The sequence below is a fragment of the Seriola dumerili genome, unplaced genomic scaffold, assembly GCF_002260705.1.
Source record: "Seriola dumerili isolate Sdu_G_001 unplaced genomic scaffold, Sdu_1.0 BDQW01000230.1, whole genome shotgun sequence".
NCBI lineage: Eukaryota > Metazoa > Chordata > Actinopteri > Carangiformes > Carangidae > Seriola > Seriola dumerili.
In genome coordinates this window covers 1,316,436-1,339,561 of record NW_019174485.1, presented here as the reverse complement: position 1 = coordinate 1,339,561, position 23,126 = coordinate 1,316,436, and the positions used below count along the sequence as shown (strand labels likewise).

At 40.1% G+C, this 23,126-nt stretch overlaps 2 protein-coding genes across 7 annotated transcripts in view; both read left to right on the top strand.

Annotated features, from left to right (window-relative positions):
- The first annotated feature begins 260 nt into the window (after window positions 1-260).
- Window positions 261-6,075, top strand: as3mt (arsenite methyltransferase). The gene is made up of 11 exons (XM_022755563.1): window positions 261-355; window positions 600-648; window positions 838-965; window positions 1,342-1,492; window positions 1,836-1,972; window positions 2,065-2,134; window positions 2,281-2,362; window positions 2,440-2,571; window positions 3,803-3,942; window positions 4,026-4,148; window positions 5,227-6,075. The coding sequence occupies exons 1-11, from the start codon at window positions 339-341 to the stop codon at window positions 5,332-5,334; spliced, it is 1,137 nt and encodes a 378-aa protein (XP_022611284.1). The 5' UTR covers window positions 261-338; the 3' UTR covers window positions 5,335-6,075.
- Window positions 6,076-7,059: 984 nt separating this feature from the next.
- The window catches only part of cnnm2 (cyclin and CBS domain divalent metal cation transport mediator 2), a 37,205-nt gene continuing 21,138 nt past the window's right edge, over window positions 7,060-23,126 (top strand). For all 6 annotated transcript variants that reach the window (XM_022755607.1, XM_022755606.1, XM_022755604.1 and 3 more), the window contains exon 1: window positions 7,060-8,545. In XM_022755607.1, the coding sequence (XP_022611328.1) occupies window positions 7,060-8,545 (1,486 nt within the window). The remainder of the gene's footprint in view (window positions 8,546-23,126) is intronic.

Genomic DNA, 23,126 nt, shown 5'->3' with positions numbered 1-23,126 from the left:
CCCCAGGTTTTCTATTCAGACTTGGTTTCTTGTTGTTAGTCCTTCCAGACCAGGCATGTCAATCAAACCATCCATAGGCTACCTCTCTTTGAGGCCCTAATAACTAATTAGTTATGGAATTATTCTCAAAATGACTACAGCACACTGATCAGAAGGAGAGAATTTAACCCACTCAAACACTTTTTTATGGAGCCTGTTAAGAGCCCGCCCCTAGCGGCCCTCAGTGGTATTGCACTTTGAGGCACTTCCGCATTGACTTCCCTTGTCAAACGTACAGTCTACGTCTAATCCAACGTTCCCCTCTCTTTGTCGAAGTCTGCTGTACTCCCTCCCAGTCAATGGCCGAAGAACACAGGTAAGAACTGCCTTGTACATCGTCTCATTTTCATGCAGCACTATAAGTTGAACGAGTGGCATGTGACAGATTTGAACCTTCACCCATAAAGTTCACGAGAGAGATAAAGTTAGTTGAGTGACATAATATCACAGTATTACACTATTATACTTAAAACTTGTGGAGTGCAACTTAGTTGGTGCATAGTTAACTAAGCATGTAATTCGAAGTTAACGTGTAGCTAACTAATAATTTCTTTTTCAAGTGCACGTGCCAAAGGTTTCGTCGATAGCACCGTTCACGTGGATGTCAAGGTGATTTAACGTGCATCAAATCATATTTTTGTAGTTCAACTGTATTCTGTAACGAAAACGTAACTACTGCTTTGAAACGGCGTGTTATTGGTCAGTTCTGCACTGCCAAACTACCTGTTTTATACTAACTGATGACAACCCGCTGTATGATGAGGAGACACTGTTGCTGACATGTCTGTGCTCAAACAGGATTATTATGGCAAGAGGCTGCAGAAAAGCTCAGACCTGCAGAGCAACGCCTGTGTGGCTCCAGCTACGCCCATACCTGCCTTCATCCGCCAGGCTCTGAACAAAGTGCACCATGAAGTGACTGCCAGGTTTGTAGGGCTGCTGTTGCACTGTCTCCTCTTGTATTCACACTGCAAGAATAGAATAGAAATAGAATAGAAAGCCTTTATTTTCATTGTACAGATATACAACGGAATTCGGAGAGCTACTCCTGATCAGTAAAGAAAAAGAAACACACAACAATAGAGAAAAGGACAACAATAAGGATATTGCACTTAAAAGAAAAAAGAAGAAAAGTGCTTTGGGTAATTATATTTACAGTGAATATTAAGATGGTGGTGATTCAAAATAGGTTAGCAGATGATGGTTGTGAGTGTAAGTTTGTGGAGTCAGAGTCAGAGTTCTGATGGCTCAGGGGAAGAAACTGATACACAGATACTTACATTGTGTTTATTTCTACTTCAGGTATTATGGCTGTGGTCTGGTGGTGCCAGAGTGTCTGGAGGGTTGCAGGATACTGGACCTGGGCAGTGGAAGTGGGAGGGACTGCTACATGCTGAGTCAGCTGGTGGGCGAGAAGGGCCATGTCACTGGCATTGATATGACTGAGGGCCAGGTACTGTACATTAGCTCCACAGTATGTCTCACTGATTGGCTGCAGTAGCATCTTGGTGCATACATGTCGCTTGTGGTTAAATGATGTATGGTTAACCTAAAAAATAGCCCTAATGAACATTATTGAAGGCTGTTACTGGCTTGTAAGCTGGAAGACAAAAGTCTGCTCCTCGGTATTTATGTACTGCTCAAGACTCATTCTCTGATCAAATAGCTTGTCATTTACCGCTGTGCGCTAAGCTTCAAATGCAGCCAAATGTAGCCTCCAGACAATCAGAACCACAAGACTGTTAAAAATATAACATACCCCCAACAGAGACTTCATAGCCTGCGGTCTCTTCTAGCTTGAAGTGGCCAGGACATATGTGGACCACCACATGCAAGAGTTTGGCTACAAGAAATCCAATGTAAGTTTTGTCCAGGGCTACATTGAGGCCCTAACGAAGGCGGGTCTAGAGAAGAGCTCATTTGATATCATCATGTAAGATGTCTTTGTTACCTCAGTTTCATATTTTAATACTGTGTAATTCTTGAGATATTGTGCTAAAATGTTGATTCTCTGCCATCCCTTAGTTCCAACTGTGTGGTGAATCTGTCTCCAGACAAGAAGCAAGTCCTGGCTGAAGCCTACAGTGTACTAAAGGTACACTGCTTTAGACTTTTTAATCAAATCTCACATACCATGACAACAATGCCCTAAATTAAGGCAAAAAAAGCTTTAATTATGAGCCATTAAATCTATTTGCATTTATACTCACTGCATACACTGTCCCTCTGTTGGATCATTAGAACGGTGGTGAGCTGTACTTCAGTGACATCTACAGCAGTGGAAGACTAACAGAGGAAATTAAAAATCACAAAGTGCTGTGGGGTATGTCAGATTAATAATACTGCCATAAAGGATCACAGTCACCTGACAGAATATGAGAGTGTGGTTTGTCTTGGCAGGAGAGTGCCTTGGCGGTGCGCTGTGGTGGAAGGATCTGCTACGATTGGCTGAGGAAGTGGGCTTCAGTCCCCCACGGCTGGTTACAGCCAGTGTCATCACTGTCGACAACAAAGAGCTGGAGGATGTCCTGGGTTTGATGCTATTTCCTCTCTCTGAGACATATTTATTTCTGTTTGTGTATTTGCTTGTTTCTGTATCTGCTTGGCTCAGGGTGGGTTGCACTAATGAGCAATAATAGTATAAAAGTACAAAAACACATTTTATGATTATATCCAAGTCAATTGAAGCCTTTTCTAATTATGCATTACTGTTTATTTTCACCTTAGATTGAACCAAAAACTAAAATTCTTGCCCACCAACACAGTTGTTTCCACTTATTTTTGCTAATTAGACTTCTGCTCACGTTGAAGAGGGTGCAGAATTGTGGGAGGTAAACCAATACTGTCTCACAGTAACAGATGCAACAAAGCTAACGAGGGAGTGACAGAGATTGCAACCAAGCACAGTTTGCACACGACCACGCAGTCCTTGGAAGAGGTCTAATTAGCCCTAATAAGTGGAATCCTCTGTGTTAGTGTACCATTGGCGTGTACTCCCTGTAAGGTTTGTGCAGGTTTAGTGATAGGTCATTTGGTTTAATTTTATGAGTAACAACACATTTACCGTTTCCCTCACTCCTAAGGGACAAATATGGCCATGCATCATATTTTTTCTTGACAGCAATGTTTTTCTGGTCACTAAATACCTACTGGGCCACAAGTTTTCTCAGAGGAGTTTCATGTTTATGGAATGAAATATACACTCTGTAGTAATTTTGACAGTGGACTATGGCAGTTAGTATACAAGAAATAATTGTACAGAACTGTTTTTGTATATAACAGGAAATAATCCAAGACATTAGAACACTTCTACCAATTTTTAATGTGAATTCTGAAATTAACATTTTCAGTTTTTGCAGTGTATTATATATAGATATCAGGTATATTAAACACTAGGTACCAAATTGTGCAATTTTAATATCTATGCTATTATTTTTAAGAAGGCGTCATTTTGTAATTTTTTGCTAATGTGAATGGTGTCTTCATTATTCACTGAAACTTGTCTTTAGATTTAGATTTTCATAATTACATATGATTATGACTCATTTAGACTTATAAAGCAAGGGTTAGATTTAATTTACACAGCACAGCTCTGTTTAATGATTAATTCGGGTTTATGTATGATAAAGGTGACTTCTACTTAACTCTGGCTATCACTGTTTGTGCAACACAGCCTAAGGGTTAACAGTTCAGTATTTGTAGTGCACATGACATAGATTTTTGCATTTCATTTAATTCTCTCTTACCGATTCTGGCAATACAGGTGACTTCAAGTTTGTCTCTGCCACGTACCGCCTGTTTAAGGTCCCCAAAGGCAATACCAAGCCCTGTCAGGTTATATATAATGGGAACATTACTGGAGTGGAGGACAGCTTCCAGTTTGACTGTCAGTACACATTCAAGGTCTGTAGATCCTGCAGTACAGGTGAAGCTGTTAAATGTCACATGTACTTTATGTTAAATGGTGTCAAATATGTATTTCACAGGTCAGTGAAGTGGTGGAGGTGGATGGAGAGGTGGCCAGCATCCTTACCCATTCTAGATTTGCGGAGGACTTCACTTTCCAGCCACCTGGAGGCCCCTGTGGGCCCTGTGGAGTCAAACCTAAGGTCAGTGTCACAACTAAATTCTTACATGTGAAATGTGTTTGTCGAATTTGTCTTTGAGCGCTAGAGGTCAGTATGTTTGTAGTATTAGTTTGAAGTGTGTGACACACCCAGAGAGCCCAGAGTGCACACAATCACACATGCATGTGTGCACCAGGACGCATGCTGCAAATTCTTAATTCTTACACACACACACACACACACACACACACACACACACACACACACACACACACACACACACACACACACACACACACACACACACACACACACACACTCACTCACTCACATACCCACTCAAACATACGTACGCACACATCCACACGCACAAGGTCAAGCAGCTGTCTTGGAGTCATAACCAGACTGTGGAGTCATGCTGGGGAACCTTGAACAGGAAGGAATGTTCCCTTCTCAACTAATAGAATACCATCTTATCAGCTCTCATGGTCATTCTGCACACACACACACACACACACACACACACACACACACACACACACACACACACACACACACACACACCACTATACATTTTTCAGTGACTACACTAATCCTTTAATCACTCATGACAATTCCATTCTGGTATTGATGGGTTTTCATTTTGTTTTTGTGGAGCAATGAAGTAAACTAGAAATCTCAGTGATTTATCAAAATCTGTCCCTTGGTTTAACCTTTGGACTGCCCCTCTGAAGTGAAATGTGGACCGAGATGCTTTATTTCAATCAACGCGGCCAGTTGGTGATAATAGCAATAAAAAGCCTTTGGTCTTGTTCTAAAAAGCACAGCTACTGTGAAATGCTGATATAATGAACAACCAGCGTCTGATAACAGAGACACTGAGTTGTACACCAGCAGTAAACATTCATTTAAAAGCTAAGTGTACAACAACATTTTATTCTGCTGTTATACACAATGTTCATCATATTAACTGGTGTTAATAATAATACTGGAAAATAAGAAACTTTTCTACATTTCTTACAATTGAGATGAAATGCAGGTATTATGTAACACTTCAAAGGAAACCGAACACAGGTTGTAATCTCCTAATGATTTCTACCTTGTTGACCTATTAATACAGGCTGACATTGTGGATCCTTTCGAGCTGGTCCTTCAGCTGGAGAAACGGAGTCCAGGTTCAGCCACAGGGGGGTGCTGCAGCACACAGTCTGCTGCCTGCTGCAAGTGATGGTTGGAAGAGCACAGAGAAATACAGGCCCAGCACCAGCACCTTGATGATGGTTGACTATGTACTAAATCAATTGTGCCTTGAGCAGTGTCAATATGTTGACTTGACTTTGATAATTAACATGACTGAAATAATATTTATTTAATTGATAATTATTATTTGAATTAATATTCAGTTGCAGCAATTTAAATGAATCCTTGCTTACAAATAAACATGTGTTGTGGTTGTTCTGTGCACACTTCCCACTCAGTCTCCTCTGGTGGAAAAAAATGAAAAAACAATTTGATTTATTCAGATAACAATGTTGCTTAAACAAAATGACTTTGGCAGTGAACATAGGACACTTCAAAATACATAGTTGTCTTCTCTTTAAGGCTCATTATTTTCCCCATTTATCTGTTGTCTTGAACATCTGAATCTGTGCTAGTCACTCCTTCATGATGATTGTTCCATCTTTGCCAACAAATGACTCTAGTTCAGTTTCAATACCTCTAAATTTAACTTTTTTTCTAATTACTATTATGATTGATTTTTATATTATATATAAAATATGTTCATTATTATGTGGTTATTTCTAATAAGGGAAAATAAATATTTCCAATCAATTGAATATCCTATTTTCATTTTTGCACATATCTTTTTGTGGGTTTAACATGAATACTGCATAAAGAGCTTTTAAGACAGGAATAATGCAATTTGTATTTGAAATAGCCCTGTAGATACAGAAAGTTGGCCACTGGTGTATAGACACTGTAACTATATACTGTAATGGCAATAGTTCACAACCTGGGTGTCAAGACTGACAGATCAAATATGGTTAAGAGGATAAGAAATTATAATAAAAGATTACATAAGTAATTATTTTAAAATTATGTTTTTAAAAAACTGTCATCTGCTTTTGCTTTTCATTGTGAAACACTGAATATTTCTTCAGATTTCTCCTCAAATCTTTCAACTTAAACAATCTGACAACGAAAAATTATTCTTTGGTTGAACTGCTTATAACTCATCCACATCCAAATTAAAGACCTATATTAACCTGCCAGGAGGGATCACAAGTAGATGGGTACTTCATTTTAAGGGGTCACAGGTCACAAAGTTTGGGAACCATGAGTGAAAGGGGAGATTTGGGTTACTGCAGTAGGACAAAATTGCATCAGCATGCCGTAAAATAAAATGTGTAATGCAATGTAAAAAGTAAATAAATGAAAAACAAACATTACTATCTGACAGCCTGAAGATAAATGCAGCATTATGTGGTTGTATTTTTTAGAGTACTGAATTGCATTATATTGTAAAAGTGGTTGCATCCATCCTAAGTGGTATGTCAAACTGACAAGTATATTTTGGTCATGTACAGTGGTTATCTCCTGTAGTAGGATATATGTTAAAAAAGTCACGAGTAGAGTCCTGTCTGTCTCCTAACATGAGGTGCACTTGTTTTGGAATTTGATTCGCCAAGGAGGCTGCGAACGCCCCGCCCCCTGGCCAGCGGACCCTTCTGATTGGTCGCCGCCGTCGCCTGTCTCGGGGACATCAGGGGAGGCACGAGTTGGCCCATAAGCCTGCGCTCGCGAGTCATCAGTGTCGGACACGTAGTGGGAACGAGCAGGTCCCGATGCACAAGTCACGGCGACCCTCGGCGGAGATGAAGGCGGACTCCGACTGGCTTTGATTTTTAACAGCCCTTTTCATTCAGGAGGTTGGTTGCCAATGGTTATCAATATGGCAGAGCCGTTATCCCAAGCACCCACTGCTACAAAAATGGCGTCACTTAACCGGGTCCGAGCTTTGGCGATGATTTTCTTAACTGTCACTGGCTGTTGTGTCGCCCCGACAAGTGGCAAGGAAGGGTCCGAGGAGACCGTCATCATAGGGCTCCGACTGGAGGACACGGACGACATTTCCTTCATGGCTAAGGGCTACCTGCGGGTGAGTGAGCGGTCTCGGGTGAAATTAAGGGTGTATGGGCAGAACATCAACAACGAGACCTGGTCCAAAATTGCTTTCACGGAACATGAGCGGAGCCGGGCAGTAGGGAGCGTTGACAGCTCCTCGGGGGATAACCAGAGCCAAGAGGACCCGTCCGGCTTGCATCCCTGCGGCATTAGGACTTCGGATATAATTATATTGCCCAACATCATCCTGAATCGAAAGACGTCCGGAATAGTTGAAATTGAGGTCAAACCTCTGCGAAAGACGGAGAGGAGTAAAGCGTATTACCTTTGCATCGCCACCTCCACACCGGCTGTGGCTGGGATGCACGACCCGTGGACGGAGAACACTTGGATCTACCACGATGGGGATGACACCAAAGTGATAGTGGTGGAGGAGAAAAAGTTTCTGCTGCCTTTCTGGCTCCAGGTTATCTTCATCTCCATGTTGCTTTGCCTGTCGGGTATGTTCAGCGGGTTGAACCTGGGGCTCATGGCTCTGGACCCCATGGAGCTCCAGATAGTCCAGAACTGCGGCACGGAAAGGGAGAAGAATTACGCCAAAAAAATAGAGCCGGTCAGGAGCCAAGGGAATTACTTGCTTTGCTCGCTCTTGCTCGGGAACGTGTTGGTGAACACCACGCTGACAATCCTGCTGGATGATATCGCCGGTTCGGGTTTGATTGCGGTGGTCATGTCCACCATTGGAATTGTAATTTTTGGAGAAATCGTGCCCCAGGCCATCTGCTCCAGACATGGCCTCGCGGTCGGTGCCAACACCATATTCCTCACTAAGTTCTTCATGCTGCTCACCTTCCCCGCTTCTTACCCTGTGAGCAAGCTTCTGGACTACCTGCTCGGACAGGAGATAGGAACCGTGTACAACCGTGAGAAGCTTCTGGAGATGCTGCGCGTCACGGACCCCTACAACGACCTGGTGAAGGAGGAGCTGAACATCATCCAGGGTGCGCTGGAGCTCAGGACTAAGACCGTGGAGGACGTGATGACGCCGCTGAGAGATTGCTTCATGATCCCTGGGGATGCCACCCTCGACTTTAACACCATGTCCGAGATCATGAAGAGCGGCTACACGCGCATCCCGGTCTTCGAGGGCGAGAGGTCCAACATAGTGGATCTGCTCTTCGTCAAGGACCTGGCCTTTGTGGACCCGGATGATTGCACCCCACTCAAAACCATCACTAAGTTTTACAGCCACCCGTTGCATTTTGTGTTCAATGACACCAAGCTGGATGCAATGCTGGAGGAGTTTAAAAAAGGTGAGACAGATAGTTACACCAGCCATATTTTCTCCTTTATTAAAACTGTGAGTGTGAAAAGTTTTCAGTTGACTCACATCAAACCTTGACACCTAAATATGACATTATATCTATTGTTCTAATGCCAATTGAAAAGCTCACTATATAAAAGGGCCAGACAGCCCTCTTGATCCTCAAGTGATAAAGTTAATTGCACAAACAGGTTAGCCGTTCACCTGTCCACCCTCTCCTTGGAATTGGCAGGACAGACAGAGTTATGTAACATTACATCAGGTATTATAATACTAGGAGCCACAGCTCTTTCCTTCAGTATGCACTGAATGCCTGTGCTGCTCTGTCCATCTATAGGTCAAGCTGTGTTTAGTGAATCCAAAATGTCTAAAACCTGATTTTCAGGAATAAAAGGAGGAGGATGAGGAATTCTTGTCCCCTACAAGATTTCACAAGAAATTCCAGGTAGTGAAGAATAAAGAGAGAGAGGAGGAGGATGGGGTTGTTTAGGCACTTCTTATCAGGCCTGCCTCACAAAGCACTGAAGCAGCCACATCAGTAGTGAGGTGCACTTGCCACAGCTTCACTGGCCACTTCCTGTGAAGGGGAGGAGGAGGTGTCCTTATCTTTCTCCATCGCTTCCATTCAGTGTTAATGTTCACACGGTCTCTTTCTCTTTCTCTCTCTCTCTCTCTCTCTCTCTCTCCTCATGCTCTCTGTCTTGCTTTCCTCCTCTTACCTTGACCTCCTCTCATTCATTCACCTTTTTTTTACTCTTTCCCCCTCCCTCCATCTCTCTCTGATTTGTGAATGCATTAGGACATGTGGGAATGGTGCAACGGCAATGCTAAGGTTATCAGGTGGGGGCATCTTGTTTGAGAACCTGCTTAAATCCCTCTCTACCTCTCTTGTGCTTGCCTCTGAGTGATGGTGGCGATAACTCCTTTTGCCCAGCCCTGGAATGCAGTCGTGTGGATAATGAATAACAGCCTCTAACACCCTCGAGCCCCCCATGTGTTGTGTGTGTGTATGCGCATAGTGTTTGAGAAAGATGTTTACCTCACCCATGGTTTACCTGATGTTTTGCATAGCCACCCCCCCTCTCTGTTGTTGCCTCTGACTTAGTTATTCCTGGCAGTGTTTGTAGATTTGGTACAAGTCTCTTCTCTCTTTATGGCCAAATATTCAGCTATAAGAGTGTCACACAGGCATACCTGTTCAGCAGCTGATTTATTAATACTTAAAATGTGAAAAAAGCATGATTGAGGCATTGCATGCTCATTAGAATATTCACTTTACTTTAAGAGGATTAATTGGGGGCAGAACAAATCATTGAGCTCCATTACCAGAAATTAGGTGTAGTTCTCCATGCCAAATTAGTATTACATAATATACTAGTTGGGGGGGTTTGTTTGTTTTCATCACAGCTAACTATTTACAGACATGCACTAGTTTTCTGAGTAAAGTAAAAGTTATTGTACTGCATTGTCTCATGTTATATTATTACAATAATAATATTACAGAACATGACCCCATGCAGTATCTCTTACCTCATTGTTGTTACATTTTATTTTATGTTAAAGTTGATAGTGAACAGCTGATGGTCAAGATGCTCTGTGCTTGTGTGCCCCTGTGTGTTTATGTTGTTGTGAATTAAATATCTTAGGGCTTTGACTGCTGGTCAGACAAAACAAGTAACGTGAAGGCGACGCCGTGGACACAGGGAAATTATAATGCGCATATCGCACTATTGTTTGACATTTTATAGACAAAACAATTAGGTAAATAAATTGAGAAAATAATTTGCCGATAGCTGCAAAAGCTTGGAATAAGTGTTACTGAAGTGTGACAACAAAGTTTGCTGTGCTGGTGCAGGATCAGTGACCGGCAGCAGACTGCTGCTCTACTTTGTTATCAGTTGTTTTGACCAGAAAACACCTGTTCTGGTTATCATCCTTAAATAGAAGCAAATTGCAATGAGAAAAAAAAACAATATTGAAATTTATTGTCCTTGAAGAAGTTGTCATGACCCGTTATTTTGTTGTCTAAATTATTAATGCTAAAGTTAAACTAAATGAGCTATTAAGTGTAGTCAGTCATGTAGTCTGGAGGAATATTTGGAAATAGTGTTATAGACTTTGTGGTAGATTAATAGTACTACCACACTTTTATGTAATGAACTTTATTCACAAAATCTAAGTTTCCATCCAAGGTGTTGTTTTGGTTTGGGGCATGTGTGTGTGCTTGTTCTGCCCTCACCACATACCCCAGTGCATCAGGTCACTTCTCATCTTTTCTTTAACCCAAACACTAATTACATACCTGCTAACTATGTACATGACCTTCATCTGGGTCCTGGTACATGCTGGAGTCTGTGTAACACATCTAAACACGTCTACCACGTCTAAATTAGAGTTAATGTTGTCAGTTGTACAACTTTGTGCACACTTTGTGTTTGAAACTGTGAGCATGGGTGGAAATGTTTTTTAAATGTTTTTACTACACACAAAGAAGTATATCTTTATCATTATCCTGCATGCTAGCAGGTATGTTAGCTACTATAAAACAGGTTTTTGTTATGATTACCATAATATTAATTAGTCCAATAATGTAGCCCTAGCTGATGCTTGTTGAATAACAGCCTGAAACATAAATGAAGTCACGCTCAACATGTCACGTCTGCACGAGCTTCATATAAAACGTGTAGTAAGTGCATCTCTGACTGAGGTTAAAATCAACTGGCAGTTTAATTGTTTGTGCTTAGGCATCTGTCTTGTTTACTCAACTTAGTGGCATTTTGTGAATTCTGTTTCCTGCCACTAAAAGGCAAACACGTGACATGTTCACACCATTTATTGCCAACATACTTCATCTTTAGGTCCAGTTCTGGTGTGTAGTGGCTGAGGCAGAGTGTTTCTGCGGCTGGCCCTGCGCCAGAGGGAATTCGCCTTTCAGCTTCTCATGGAAGTCATAAGCAACTGTTGTAGGGAGGGCTGCAGGGTCAAAGTTTCCTGTCAATCTGGCTCTGTTCGCAGCGCACACTCAGTTCAAAGTGCTTTGTATTGTAAGTCATTGTTAATTAATTTAATGCCGCTTGCGGAGCTGCATAGTCGTCTGAAGTCTGTTACAAAAACGAAAAACCCACAACATGTTGCTCATATTACAGACTGTGTTGGAGCAGCTGGCGTTGCTTTGCATTGGATCTGAACTTTGTGACAAGGTGTTTTCTCTGTACAGTTGGGATTTTGTAGGGGATTCTTTTATGCTCACATTCTGAACTTTATAACATTACATAACTTGCAATACTCATATAATACTCATATGATACTCATTCTTCCATTCATTTAGACTTCTAATCTACCCAGAAATGACACTAAATTAATGTTGCCCAAAAGAAAGCAGAAATATGAAAGAAAGTCAAAATTCAGATCTTGATCCTCGCTCCGTGCCTATTCTTAAGTTTTACATGGCTCGACCCAGGCCCTAGGTCAGGGGTTACAGTTAGCTTCACGTGGGAGCTTTTTAATTCAGGCAGACACCCTTCTGGAAACTTCTGACCCCTTCATTAATTGCTCTCTGTCTGCGATTGCAACAATTACTGTCATCCAGGGGCTGCTTGTCAAGCTGCAGGTTTACCGGTTAATGAGTGGGTCAATGTGTGCCATTTGGGAGCCAACCAAGTAGTTGAGTCAGAAACATGAATTTAGCTGCCCTTCTGACTTCAAGTTATGTGTGATATTTCTGAAAGTGAAAGTTATTCGCTCACTCACATGCAGGGTAACTAGCCTTGTGAGAGGAGGAAGGCATCAACTGTGAGGAGGTTTGGAGACCTCAAATCAGGTTATGCACAGGTATTCTTCTCCACCACACTGTGTTTTCTGCCCCTGGGGAAGGCAGGCCACTTGCCTAACTTGTATATGGGAGTCCAGAGCGGAACTGGGACTTGACCCAGCAGAAGCAAAGAGAACTTTTTTCCCCTCAGTTGTCTTTCTGCCTTGCTAAAAACAGGTCACAGACACAAACACTCACTCCTTCTTATCTGCAAATCGTAAACTATGTGTATACATTTATTTAGTTTATGCACCACTTGTCGTTGGTGTAGTGTTTCATATTTGCGCTGTTATGACAGGTCTACGAACTATTGTGCAAATATGACACCGCGCTCATTTTAAAGCTGCCAATTTGGGTTTTTTTGTTGTTTTTTTTTTCATTCACATTAGCAGTACTCCTCACTCATCGTAAAACCTGTAGAATATCCTAATGGTAAATTACCGAAATAGCCCAGCGTATGTAAGCTTCACTGTTTGAGAGTAAGGTCCCCAGTGTGAAAGAGCCTACATGAGGCCTGGCACGTCTTGAACTAGTTTCCCGATTGCTGCAATATAGGCCAATCTATGCTTAATTCAGATTCAACAGCCTTCACGGTCTCTTTGCTCAGTACTTTGTCTTAAAGTGAAACTCATTTTTCTCTCTAATGGCCTTATTGAAATACTTCCAGCAGTTTTGTGTTTTGCTTCAGATGGTTTTATTCTTTCTGGGTGTTTGTGTGGAGCGTATCATAGCAAATGTCTAGAAAGCGTGTTGGAGTGTTTGCCTGGTAACCCTTGGTGCTAACGCTGCAACAAGTGTTGGGATTAAATGGCATCATGTTGGTAAGAACACTTAATGTTTCCTGATGAGGGACACCCCTTTGAACTCAGCAAGACTTCTCCTGCCAGCCGCTCACTTTATCAGAACTAATTACCTCGAATCAAAGGTTGTCTGCTTTTCACTATACTTTGTGTTACAGGAGATGGTATTAGTAGTACATTTTCTCTTGTAGGGAATGTTTTTTGATACAAAAGTATTTACATGTAGCAAGTACATGTCACAAACAGTGTAGCATAGTGTTGTTCATTTAAAAATGTTTATTTAAAGACTTTTTAAAAAATCACATCAGCTGTGTTTTGTGCTCATTTATTCAGGAACCTGTCCTGCCTTGTGGCACTGAAGCCTAACTACATACTTAAGTTATGAAAACAAATATTTACTCTATTAATTAGCACCTGTATTTTGTGTATTATTTATATAAGGCCCAAATGTAACCCCATTTGGCAGCGCTTTATGAAAGAAACCAAAAACTGCTGTTGTAGCAACCTGCTGTATGGTAGCTCTTTCTCTATTGTACTATTGACTCTCAATTTAAAGAACCACACAAGCTGTTTTGCATGCATTTAGCCTATTTACCCAAAATCACTACCAACAGTTTTTCCAAGGCATTATTTTGCAGAGACTTGAAAAAACTCTCTTGAAATACTCACCAGTTGATCCAAATGTCATTCTCTCTGCTTTTTGTCACAGTTAGGCTTATGATATATGGTAATGTGTTTGCTCAGAGGACAGTCTTAAAAATTCTGTTGGTGAGTTTAAAGCTTTTTTCTCAATTTTTTTTCCTCCACTTGGCTGAAAACAAGGTGAACATATTATCACCCTTCAAAGTTGTTGTGTTGAATGTATTAGCAAATCATTTCCTATTTACAAATCCAACAGACGTGTAGCAACATTAGAATTTATTTGGAATCATTTATCCAGCCTCCTGGCAAATGTAAGCCCCTTTAAACCTGGTGAAATATCACCAGCTAGTTGCTAACTGTATGTATAACTGTATGACTGTTTGGTGCTGGGCAGGTGTGTTTACAGCTGCCTGATGTAAACGAGGCTTAAAGCAGAGTTCATTGTTCAGAAGCCAAAACATGCTCCAAAATGCTAAAACGCTCTGTAGAACTGCAGATTTGTTTGATAATTCTTGACAGGTTCACCACTACAAGCCACTCCTCACACATTAAATATAGTAATTTGATTGATTGTTTATATTGATTAGTGCAGCTTTAAAGATGTTTTAACATTTAACATTTTCAGAATTTCAGTTATGTCAAACAAGCATAAAAACAACCTACCACTTAAGTTTGCTCATTGTTTGGCTTCTGTTGTTTATTTATTTATTTATTTTTACAAAATCTACCTCAGATTGTCCTTGAATTCACCACCAAAGGTAGTTTTCAAAACGCTCCCTTCTAGTAACTATCAGTGGCAAAACGACATAATGTTGACAAAGAAATGAAAGTGATGAAATGTTAATGGATTTTGTCAAGTGGGTTCAAAGTCTCTATAAGTTGATTTTCATACAGATGAATGAAAATAAGTGGTTCCAAAACACTGTTTAGTGTGCTTTAGGAAACCCTTAGCAGTACTGTAAAATCAAATGTTATTTGTTGTTCATGGTGTAAAGGAATAAATCCATTAATAGTAGGAAGTAGGAATATAGGATGCTTGTGTTGAACATAGCGACATTATGTCTTTTTATTATAGAACTTCCACATGTGATGTAATATATTTCACATTTAAATATCACAACTATTCAAAATATCAGTTAAGTGCAATGTAAAATATAAACAAATGAATATGATTGATTGACTTTTGGTGATATAGATATTGTCTGGATTGAACTCTTCTGTTTGTTGTGTTAAAAGACTGGCTTTTGAATTGGCCTACATTCTTCAGATTCTGGTACAACATGGAGTAGGCTTTTAAGACCAGATTAGTACAACAGTTGAGGAGTGTGAATCTAGGAGCAGTGCATTCCCAAAGCCTGTCTGATCTGGCATTATGACTTTTCTTTACATTTATTTTCTTCCCGGCAACCCACAACACAAATTTAACTCACAGACATCCGAGCGGTCTGTCTGCAGTGGTCCTGATTGACCATCCAGTGTGGTGAAAAGGTAAAACGTTTGCTCTGTGTGCCGCCCAGTATGTATTCAGGTAGGCTATTTCATTGTGCAGTACTGCCCCGCAACTCTTGCTTTTGTTGTTCACCATACAAACAACTGTGTCAGAGTCAGCTTGCTATATTTGGCAATAGTTGGAAATTGCTTCAGCCTCCAAAATTGTCTCACTTGGCAAACCTGTGACAAAAAGTCCCTTGAAGATGGCTTGTTATGAAATACCACTTTGAAGAGCAAATTTCTTTTGATCTAAACCTCTGTGATCTTGCCTCTGTGTGGCAGATGTATTTGTATGAAACAGTGATGTATCTAAAGGCTGCTTATAGTGGAGTGACAATGGGCTTTTATGAATGTACTTCTATGAAAGGATAAATCTGAGGCACTCATTGGAACAGGTATAGTGGTGTTACTGTATTTCTTAGGTCTGTTATGGTTTGAATTTCTTCTAAGGAAAAAGTAACAGTGAACTCTATTGAGTCAAGTGATAAAAATATCTATATTGTACATATTTCAAAGGCTGCTTTTTTTCTTTGGCCCAGCTGTACATGCCACATCCTTTCTTCTTAAAAACCTTAGACTTACTCGTGACTCATTTCATTTCTGGTAACCTCTGATGATGGCTGTTCCTGCGGAAAGGCTTTGATAGTTTTGTGTTGTGGATGTAGTTATGGAGCTGAGTCTGCTTCCAGCACATGTTGCCTAGGATCTGTAGCCATGCACTACTGGGCAAAATTCGTTATTATGCAATCGAGAATGCAGCCACCCCCACGTTCCTTTTAATAAGCTGTTTCCCAAAACAGAGATCACACTGGACCTGTTTATGAAGGACCAAGGTGTTAACAGGGTATTTAGGCTTTATAATTGACATGATAGAAGCACTGTTACCATAACAGCTGAAGAGTGATGTGTGTAACACAGGCTACATAGGACTTGCTCAGTTAGACAAAGGCCTGGATTTGACTTCTGAGGTACAGAGTGAGCAGAAACTTTATTGGGTTTTAAAATGGAGTGTATACTATTCTTTAATCAATTATTTTAACAATAAAATAAATGCCAAAATGAGCATATTTTGTTGTTTTGTGTAGTGATGCATCACTTTATGAGTTTCTAGTCTCAGGCATTATGGAAGACTTGTTGATATGTACAGTGTTGATGGAATGGTCCAAGGCATTTGTGAATTGAATGGCAAATCTCATCAGTCTAAAGGGAAGTACAATTAGAAATGTAACCAAAGTTACTTCGGGACCATTCAGCCAACATTGTGAACATCAACTTCTCTCCCAAAGCTAAAAAACCACAAAACCAAGAACTTTATCTGTAATGTCATCAAATTGAGAGAACTTAAAATGCTCATTTTGCTTTCAGTGGCAGATCTCATCTCTCAAATAAAGTTTAATTCACATTTTAAAAAATCTGTGAATGTAGTGTTTTAGCTCAAAGCCATATTCTTCATGTCTCTGGCGAGAGGAAAATGTCAAAGATATGTTTGTTTTCACTGTAGTTATGTCTTTAAGATATTATCATGGTAATTTGGGTGTTGTGCATTATGTCATTCTTATGAAATGAAGGGAAATTGCAGCAATTAGTGTCCCTGTATGATGATTAGGAGGAGGAGAGAGGAATAATGATGACGGTCACAGTGCTGCAGTGATTATTATGTCTTATTAGCAGAGGCTGAAATGTGCAAATCTGTGAAAATCCATCTAAATACAAGGTTAAAATCAGGCCCATTTTTCACACAGTAAAAGTCTGTCACGCTGGTTAAGTGGTAGAGTATTATAATAAAACAAGAAGGTTGTCTCTGATTCACAGAAAGCTGCTACCATCTTCTATCAAACATGTACAGTGAGTACAGTTGATTAAAATAAATAAATAAAAAATTAATTCAAGCACTCCTTTCCTCTGTCCGTTAGTTTACTCTGCATTTGTACGTACATGTATGTATATACAACTATATCTTTATCTAGTTTATGTCTCACTCTGACTTGAGCAAAAGGAAAAAGGAGGCCCATTCAGGCTGTGCCTCACAGAGGGACAGAAAGCCCTCCAGCTTGGTCAGCCTGGTAACCAGGCTCTGTGCAGCACACTCAGGGAAGCAGAGCCACTTGCTTGTGCAGCAAGTCCCATCCCCCTCCTCCCACATTCCCTCTCTCCCTCTTCTCTCCATATTGTCCTCTTGCCCATTTCCCTCAGTGTTATAAATTACAAACGACACAAACCTCCAGGCCTAATGCCCTGCCATGGACGCCTTCCAAGCTGCACTTTTTGGAGAGCCAAGAGGCTGGCTTCATTGATAACACCAGGCACACTGTCCGTCTCTCCATTTACTGGCAGGAGGAAAAGCCCAAGACGGGCCCTTCACAGGCCCGAAAGACACCAGCACTTTTTACAATCAGCTGATGGAGCCTACTTTTCTGAGACTTTAGCAGTGGTACTGTTTCAGTTCAGCTGGTCCTGTAAAGCACATTAATAAGTAAAACAACAAAAAGGATTGTGCGTCACAACTTACTCTACATACTTACTCTTATAGGATGTCTTATGATTAGATTATTAATGAAGGTCTATGGATGTTAGAAGTCTGTGGGAAACTAATGAAAGTCATTTTTGGGCACATTTGGAAAATTCTCACACCACCGTTTTGGTTCTGAGAAATTGGCACCAGCTACCCCTAAGCATTTATTAGCATAAGCCAATGGGCCATGAAGTGTCATTCTCAAAAGTGCATGTGAACATGTCGTGCCCTCACACTGCCAAAGTGATATCAAAGGGAAAATCCACCTAAAATAGACTTCAATTGACAACAAAAAACTATTTATATTAAGATTAATTACCCTGCGTCACAGCTTTCAGTTAATTGCTATCTTTTTTTGTTTTTTACAAAATGACAGAGCAAAGAAAGAATATATCAATATCTGAAGTAGCCACTTAGGTCCACATATAGCTCTTTTAGTAGCTTCTCTTATACTGCCTGGTTAAAAAAAAGAGACTCACTTCAGATTCTTTTGTCACAGGTGTTATGTAAGTGTAAACAGGAAAACATCAGATTGAATGCACTTTTAGATTTTGTTTGCGCCACATCCATATGCAGATATAAGCCAGGTAGGATCCAAATATCTCTTTATGTGGTTCTACTCTAAATGCACAGATGCATTTTTAGGTCATTCAGTTCTCTTGGTATGCCTGCCCTTTTTCCCTCTCTGGTGTCTCCCAACTAACAGCAAGGGGGGAAACTGCTAGTAGAGCCCCACTATGGGCTGCAGGCCCCTGCCACTGCTCCAGCTGACCCTCCAGACCCAGATCCAGCCTCCAAGTCTTAACCCCATCCGCAGCTGACCCTCCAGCTTGAATTATTATTCCTGTCCTGTTTGCTTCTATTGCAGATGGTGATTTTGCTGTGCAACTTTGCTGTGCTTATATAGGATTTTAGTTGTTTTTAGTTAGTGTTTTAGTCAATTCAAGTCTTGATGTTTTGTTCTTGTGCTTCCGGAGACAGCTGTCTGTGACTGTTGATGACTTTACTTTTTAAAATCATTGAAATAGCACTTCTGTTTTAGGGTGGATTTTCCCTTTGGGGAAAGACTTGTAACAGGTTTAAAGCAAGGTGTGATTTAATGAGTAGTGGTTAATTAGTCATCAGAAGGGTGTTAAGAGAAACAGTGTTTATGGCCATTTGAGCGTTACGGGGTCAAGACCTCCATTGTTTGAGAAGAATTATTTCACATCATTACCAGGAAACACTGTGTGGTGTTCATTGACACTCCTTGCTCAAGGCTGTTCACATACTTCCACTGTGGCAGGGTTGCAGTATTTTAATTAACACAACAACTGATGGGCAAAAGACTTGTAATAATTATAATTAATCATCACTACAATGTTTAGTATTTTTTGACTGAAATGTTAACCACTAACTTTTTATGATACTTTCATAAAAAGTTAATATATTAACATGCTAACTAACAAGCCTTTAAGCTACAGTTTGTAAAGATGAAGACTAGTTTCAATTTCGCATCAGTAAGTCTGCAGCCACTCATACCCTATGAACTACCATTACTAAGTCATCAGTTAAAGTGGTAGTGACAACCAGTCAGCTGTCTAGCTGGATGACATCGAGTGTTTGATTGGAGTGCATATTTATATTAAAAAAACATGATGATAATATTCTTATCTCGAGGATTTATTTAGCCGCGTTTGAGAATTAAAAAATAAGTAAGTCTAATCACTGTCGGTAGCAACTTGATGATTCTGTGTGGACGAGTAATGTAATAAAAACAACACAAGGATGCAGGACATTCTTGCAGGTTTCATGTTTTCCTCAACAACCCACATTCTCAAAGCTTATTGCACAAAGCACGGGAGCTTTTTTTATTGAGTACTTAGCTCATTCTAGCTTTAAGGATTTCGCCCCGGCTAATTGTTTTTATTGAGGTATTAATTATGAGTTTTAAAGCTCCAAGTGCTCTGTGCCAAAAATGCGTGTTTTCAGGTGTTAAATGAGCTTCCTCTTTCTGTGTCACAAGTGAAGAGTGCATCAAATGATCCAGCTGCAGTAGTGAGGGTCTTATGTGACATCATTGCTTGATTCCCTCCTAAAGTTTGTTGTTGCAAGCAAGTAATTCCATTCCACAAAATGTGTAGTGTATGTTTCCATTTTACACATCTCAGGACTTTATTGCACCCTTGTTTTCATACAGTATGACATTTTACCATATGAGCTTGTAAAGGATTAAAAACAATATGAAGTGAATTAAGAGTACTTATTGCAAACAAAATTTGCTTCTACCAACAACCTGGTAGATAAGCTAAATCTTGTGTTTTATTCAACTTTAAAGGGGCCATATATAAAAGAAAATACACCTCTTTTCTCTAGAGTAACATTTTCATAGTAAAATATTTACTAAGTAACTAGCTGTAGTTGACTATAGAGGATGTGATGAAACATTTAGCTTAAAGTTACAGTGAAACAGCAGTTAAAGCATCTTTAGCTTCCATAATGTAATGTATGGATTCAAACACAATATCTCCATGTCTCTGTACAGCCCTTTGCAGACACATGTAGCTACACAGGACTGTTCGCCTCCACCCACACTTTGCTGTCCTGCGTTGTTGGATCAAGAGGCAGAGGATGAGGCAGAAATGACGAAAATTAGACTTCAACCTTGCTCTTTTGGAAATGTGAACAAAGTTTTTGGCAGCTGACATCGAAACACACACCTCCTACTTTATATTGCTCTCCGAGCTACTACGACCCACAAGCTAACGGTCAAGCGTGGGTTTAAATGATGGGAAGGTTAGTTAACTGCCCAGATCACCAGCTAACCTCCCCCATCATATAGCCACAGTTATGTTATATATTAGACTATATTAATATTTTTTTAGGCTAAATATATTATGCATGTATGAAGAAATAAAACAATAACAAATAAATAAACAATAAACAAAGAACAATAAACATAAGGACACATGATTAGATATTGAAAAATATATGTTTTTATTTTACTATGTCTTCACAGAAATGACAGAATAGTTTGTCATTCTGTGAATAAGATGAGAGTACTGGTATCAGTGTGTAACATTCACTAATCAGCAGCCACTGAGGCCACTAGTGGAAATTTCCAAATTAATGACTCACTGAATTACACTTCATTTTCCAAGATTCTCCTGAATCAGTTGCTTCTTTTATGTTTGTGATAATAACATCTGTAACATATGAAAACACAGTGTGGCAGTAACCCATAACCCCCATGGTAACATCAATTGCACAAAAAATATCTAACGTTAGCTAACATTAGCCACCATAAGCTACTGGTCATACGAGACCAAATAACAGTGTAGCAGCAGAACCCCTGCGTGTATTGAAATGAGTAAGGTTGTTTTATTGCTCATAAGTTCAACTTTTAAGAGGAATATTTTATTATTTTGTCTTAGAAATGTTACATGGTCTTACTCATAACTACAGCGCTGTCAAATGTTTGGCCTAGCTTAGCATAAAGACTAGAAACAGAAGCCAAAGTAACAAGATATATACTTATCAACACCTTTTTATGATCACAAATTAACATGTATCTCATTTGTATATAAAAATATTTTAGGGGGATTTACATGCTATGACTGTTTCTTGATAAAAACAACAGTTTACCCTTCTGTCCAGTAATTCTCTGCAGCTTCTTCAGCTATAGCACAAGTTGCCAGACAAGATCAGTGAATGTGGGTTCTGATCTCTTTACAGGAACAGTGGTACCAAACCTGTCAGCCTCACTGTGACGACAAGACTTTGAGATATGCACACATATTGTGGTTTTTACATATCTTTTGTATACATATTAGACCATCAAGATATGTAGTTATTGAGCTTTAAAGGTGTTGGTTGGAACTTTGTTTGACTTTTGGCAGAGCTAGGTGACCTATTTTCCCCTGCTTCAAGTCTTTATGCTAAGCTAGGCTAAACACCTCCCGACTCCGGCTCCATATTTAATGCACAGACATGAGATTTCTATCAATTTTCTTGCCTCACAGGAAGTGCTTTGTTTTTGCAACAATAATGAATAGAAATGAAAGTTATTATCGTTTCTTGATGTTATGTGATCTGCAAGCACTAGATAGCACACTTAATCCAAAGTGCAACAAACTGCAGTTTCTGCATTCTGACCTTCTGTCCTGGGTGTCACTATTGCATCAAGTTTCCACATAGAGCTTTAAAGAGTATGTATGTCTGTCACTGATAGACTGTGTATACTTTCTGTTGAAATGCACAGTCCTTTTAATTAATACCAACCTACAACTACCTCCAAACTATAAAGATAGAAATCAGAAATCAGTATGAGACTAGTGGTGAAACTTTATCAGCACATGTATTGCCAGCAGTAAAGAATTATTTAGTTCTCTGATAGACAAGTAATTTCATCATGTCCTTATGTTAACTGTGCCAAAAGAGTAGCTGTGTGGAGACAATTTCACACTCAGAAATGTAAAAGTTCAAACTTACACAAACATAATTCTACTTTCATGTGTTTTTGCTGCTTTAAAACACCCCCAGTTCTTGTCATCATTGTATGATGTGCTCACTATTCAGCAGTTGCAACACTCACATAACAGAGCAGCACCTGACCACAGGCCCATTCATTTATTCCCACTGGTTTCCCATTGATGCCTCTCCTTATGACTGAGGCCCAAAGGAATCTCCACCCAGGGGACCTTTCAACAACAAACGCAGCCAGCTACGACAGCAAGCTGCTTCTCTGAATGAACAACAATGTCATTCCAGCAGTGTGCGTGTGTGTGGCTGTACTGTATGTGTGTGCGTGTGTGTGTGTGTGTGTAGTGAAACACCACTGGCTAGTAGCAGCAGAGTGATCTTGTGACCAAGGCCTCTTAATGATGGTTAGGAGCTGTGAGCAGACTTAACGTCTCTGCCTTACCCTGATTAGTCCATATCATGCTAACTGAATTGTTTGACCCAAAGGCCGTCCGAGGCCACCAAAGCATCAGTGACTGAACACAAACACCAGGCTGGTTGATGTCACACAGAAATAAGTCTGCTTTAGGGTGCATTTCAGGTGCCTAGAGTTTAAATAAAGTTTTTCAAATAAGTGAGCAGGTGCACATCTACTGTCTCCTTTCAGGCACAATGAACTTGGTGATTTCTGTTGTCACTGAGTGTATAAAGCTTATGACTGTGTCTGTAACCACAGGCCCACCTTGTCTCACATGTGGGTGACTATATTTCCCATGAACCCCTTTAAAAGAACAATTCTTACTTCTGTGCTGTAAAACAGACTCCCTTTATGCTGTGAATCGCAACAGCTGAATTTGTCCTCTGTAATTTCATT

Coding starts and splice junctions, on each gene's coding strand:
- as3mt (XM_022755563.1), top strand. Junction 1,493..1,835: donor TTGATATGACTGAGGGCCAG/GTACTGTACATT, acceptor GGTCTCTTCTAG/CTTGAAGTGGCCAGGACATA. Junction 2,363..2,439: donor AAATCACAAAGTGCTGTGGG/GTATGTCAGATT, acceptor TTGTCTTGGCAG/GAGAGTGCCTTGGCGGTGCG.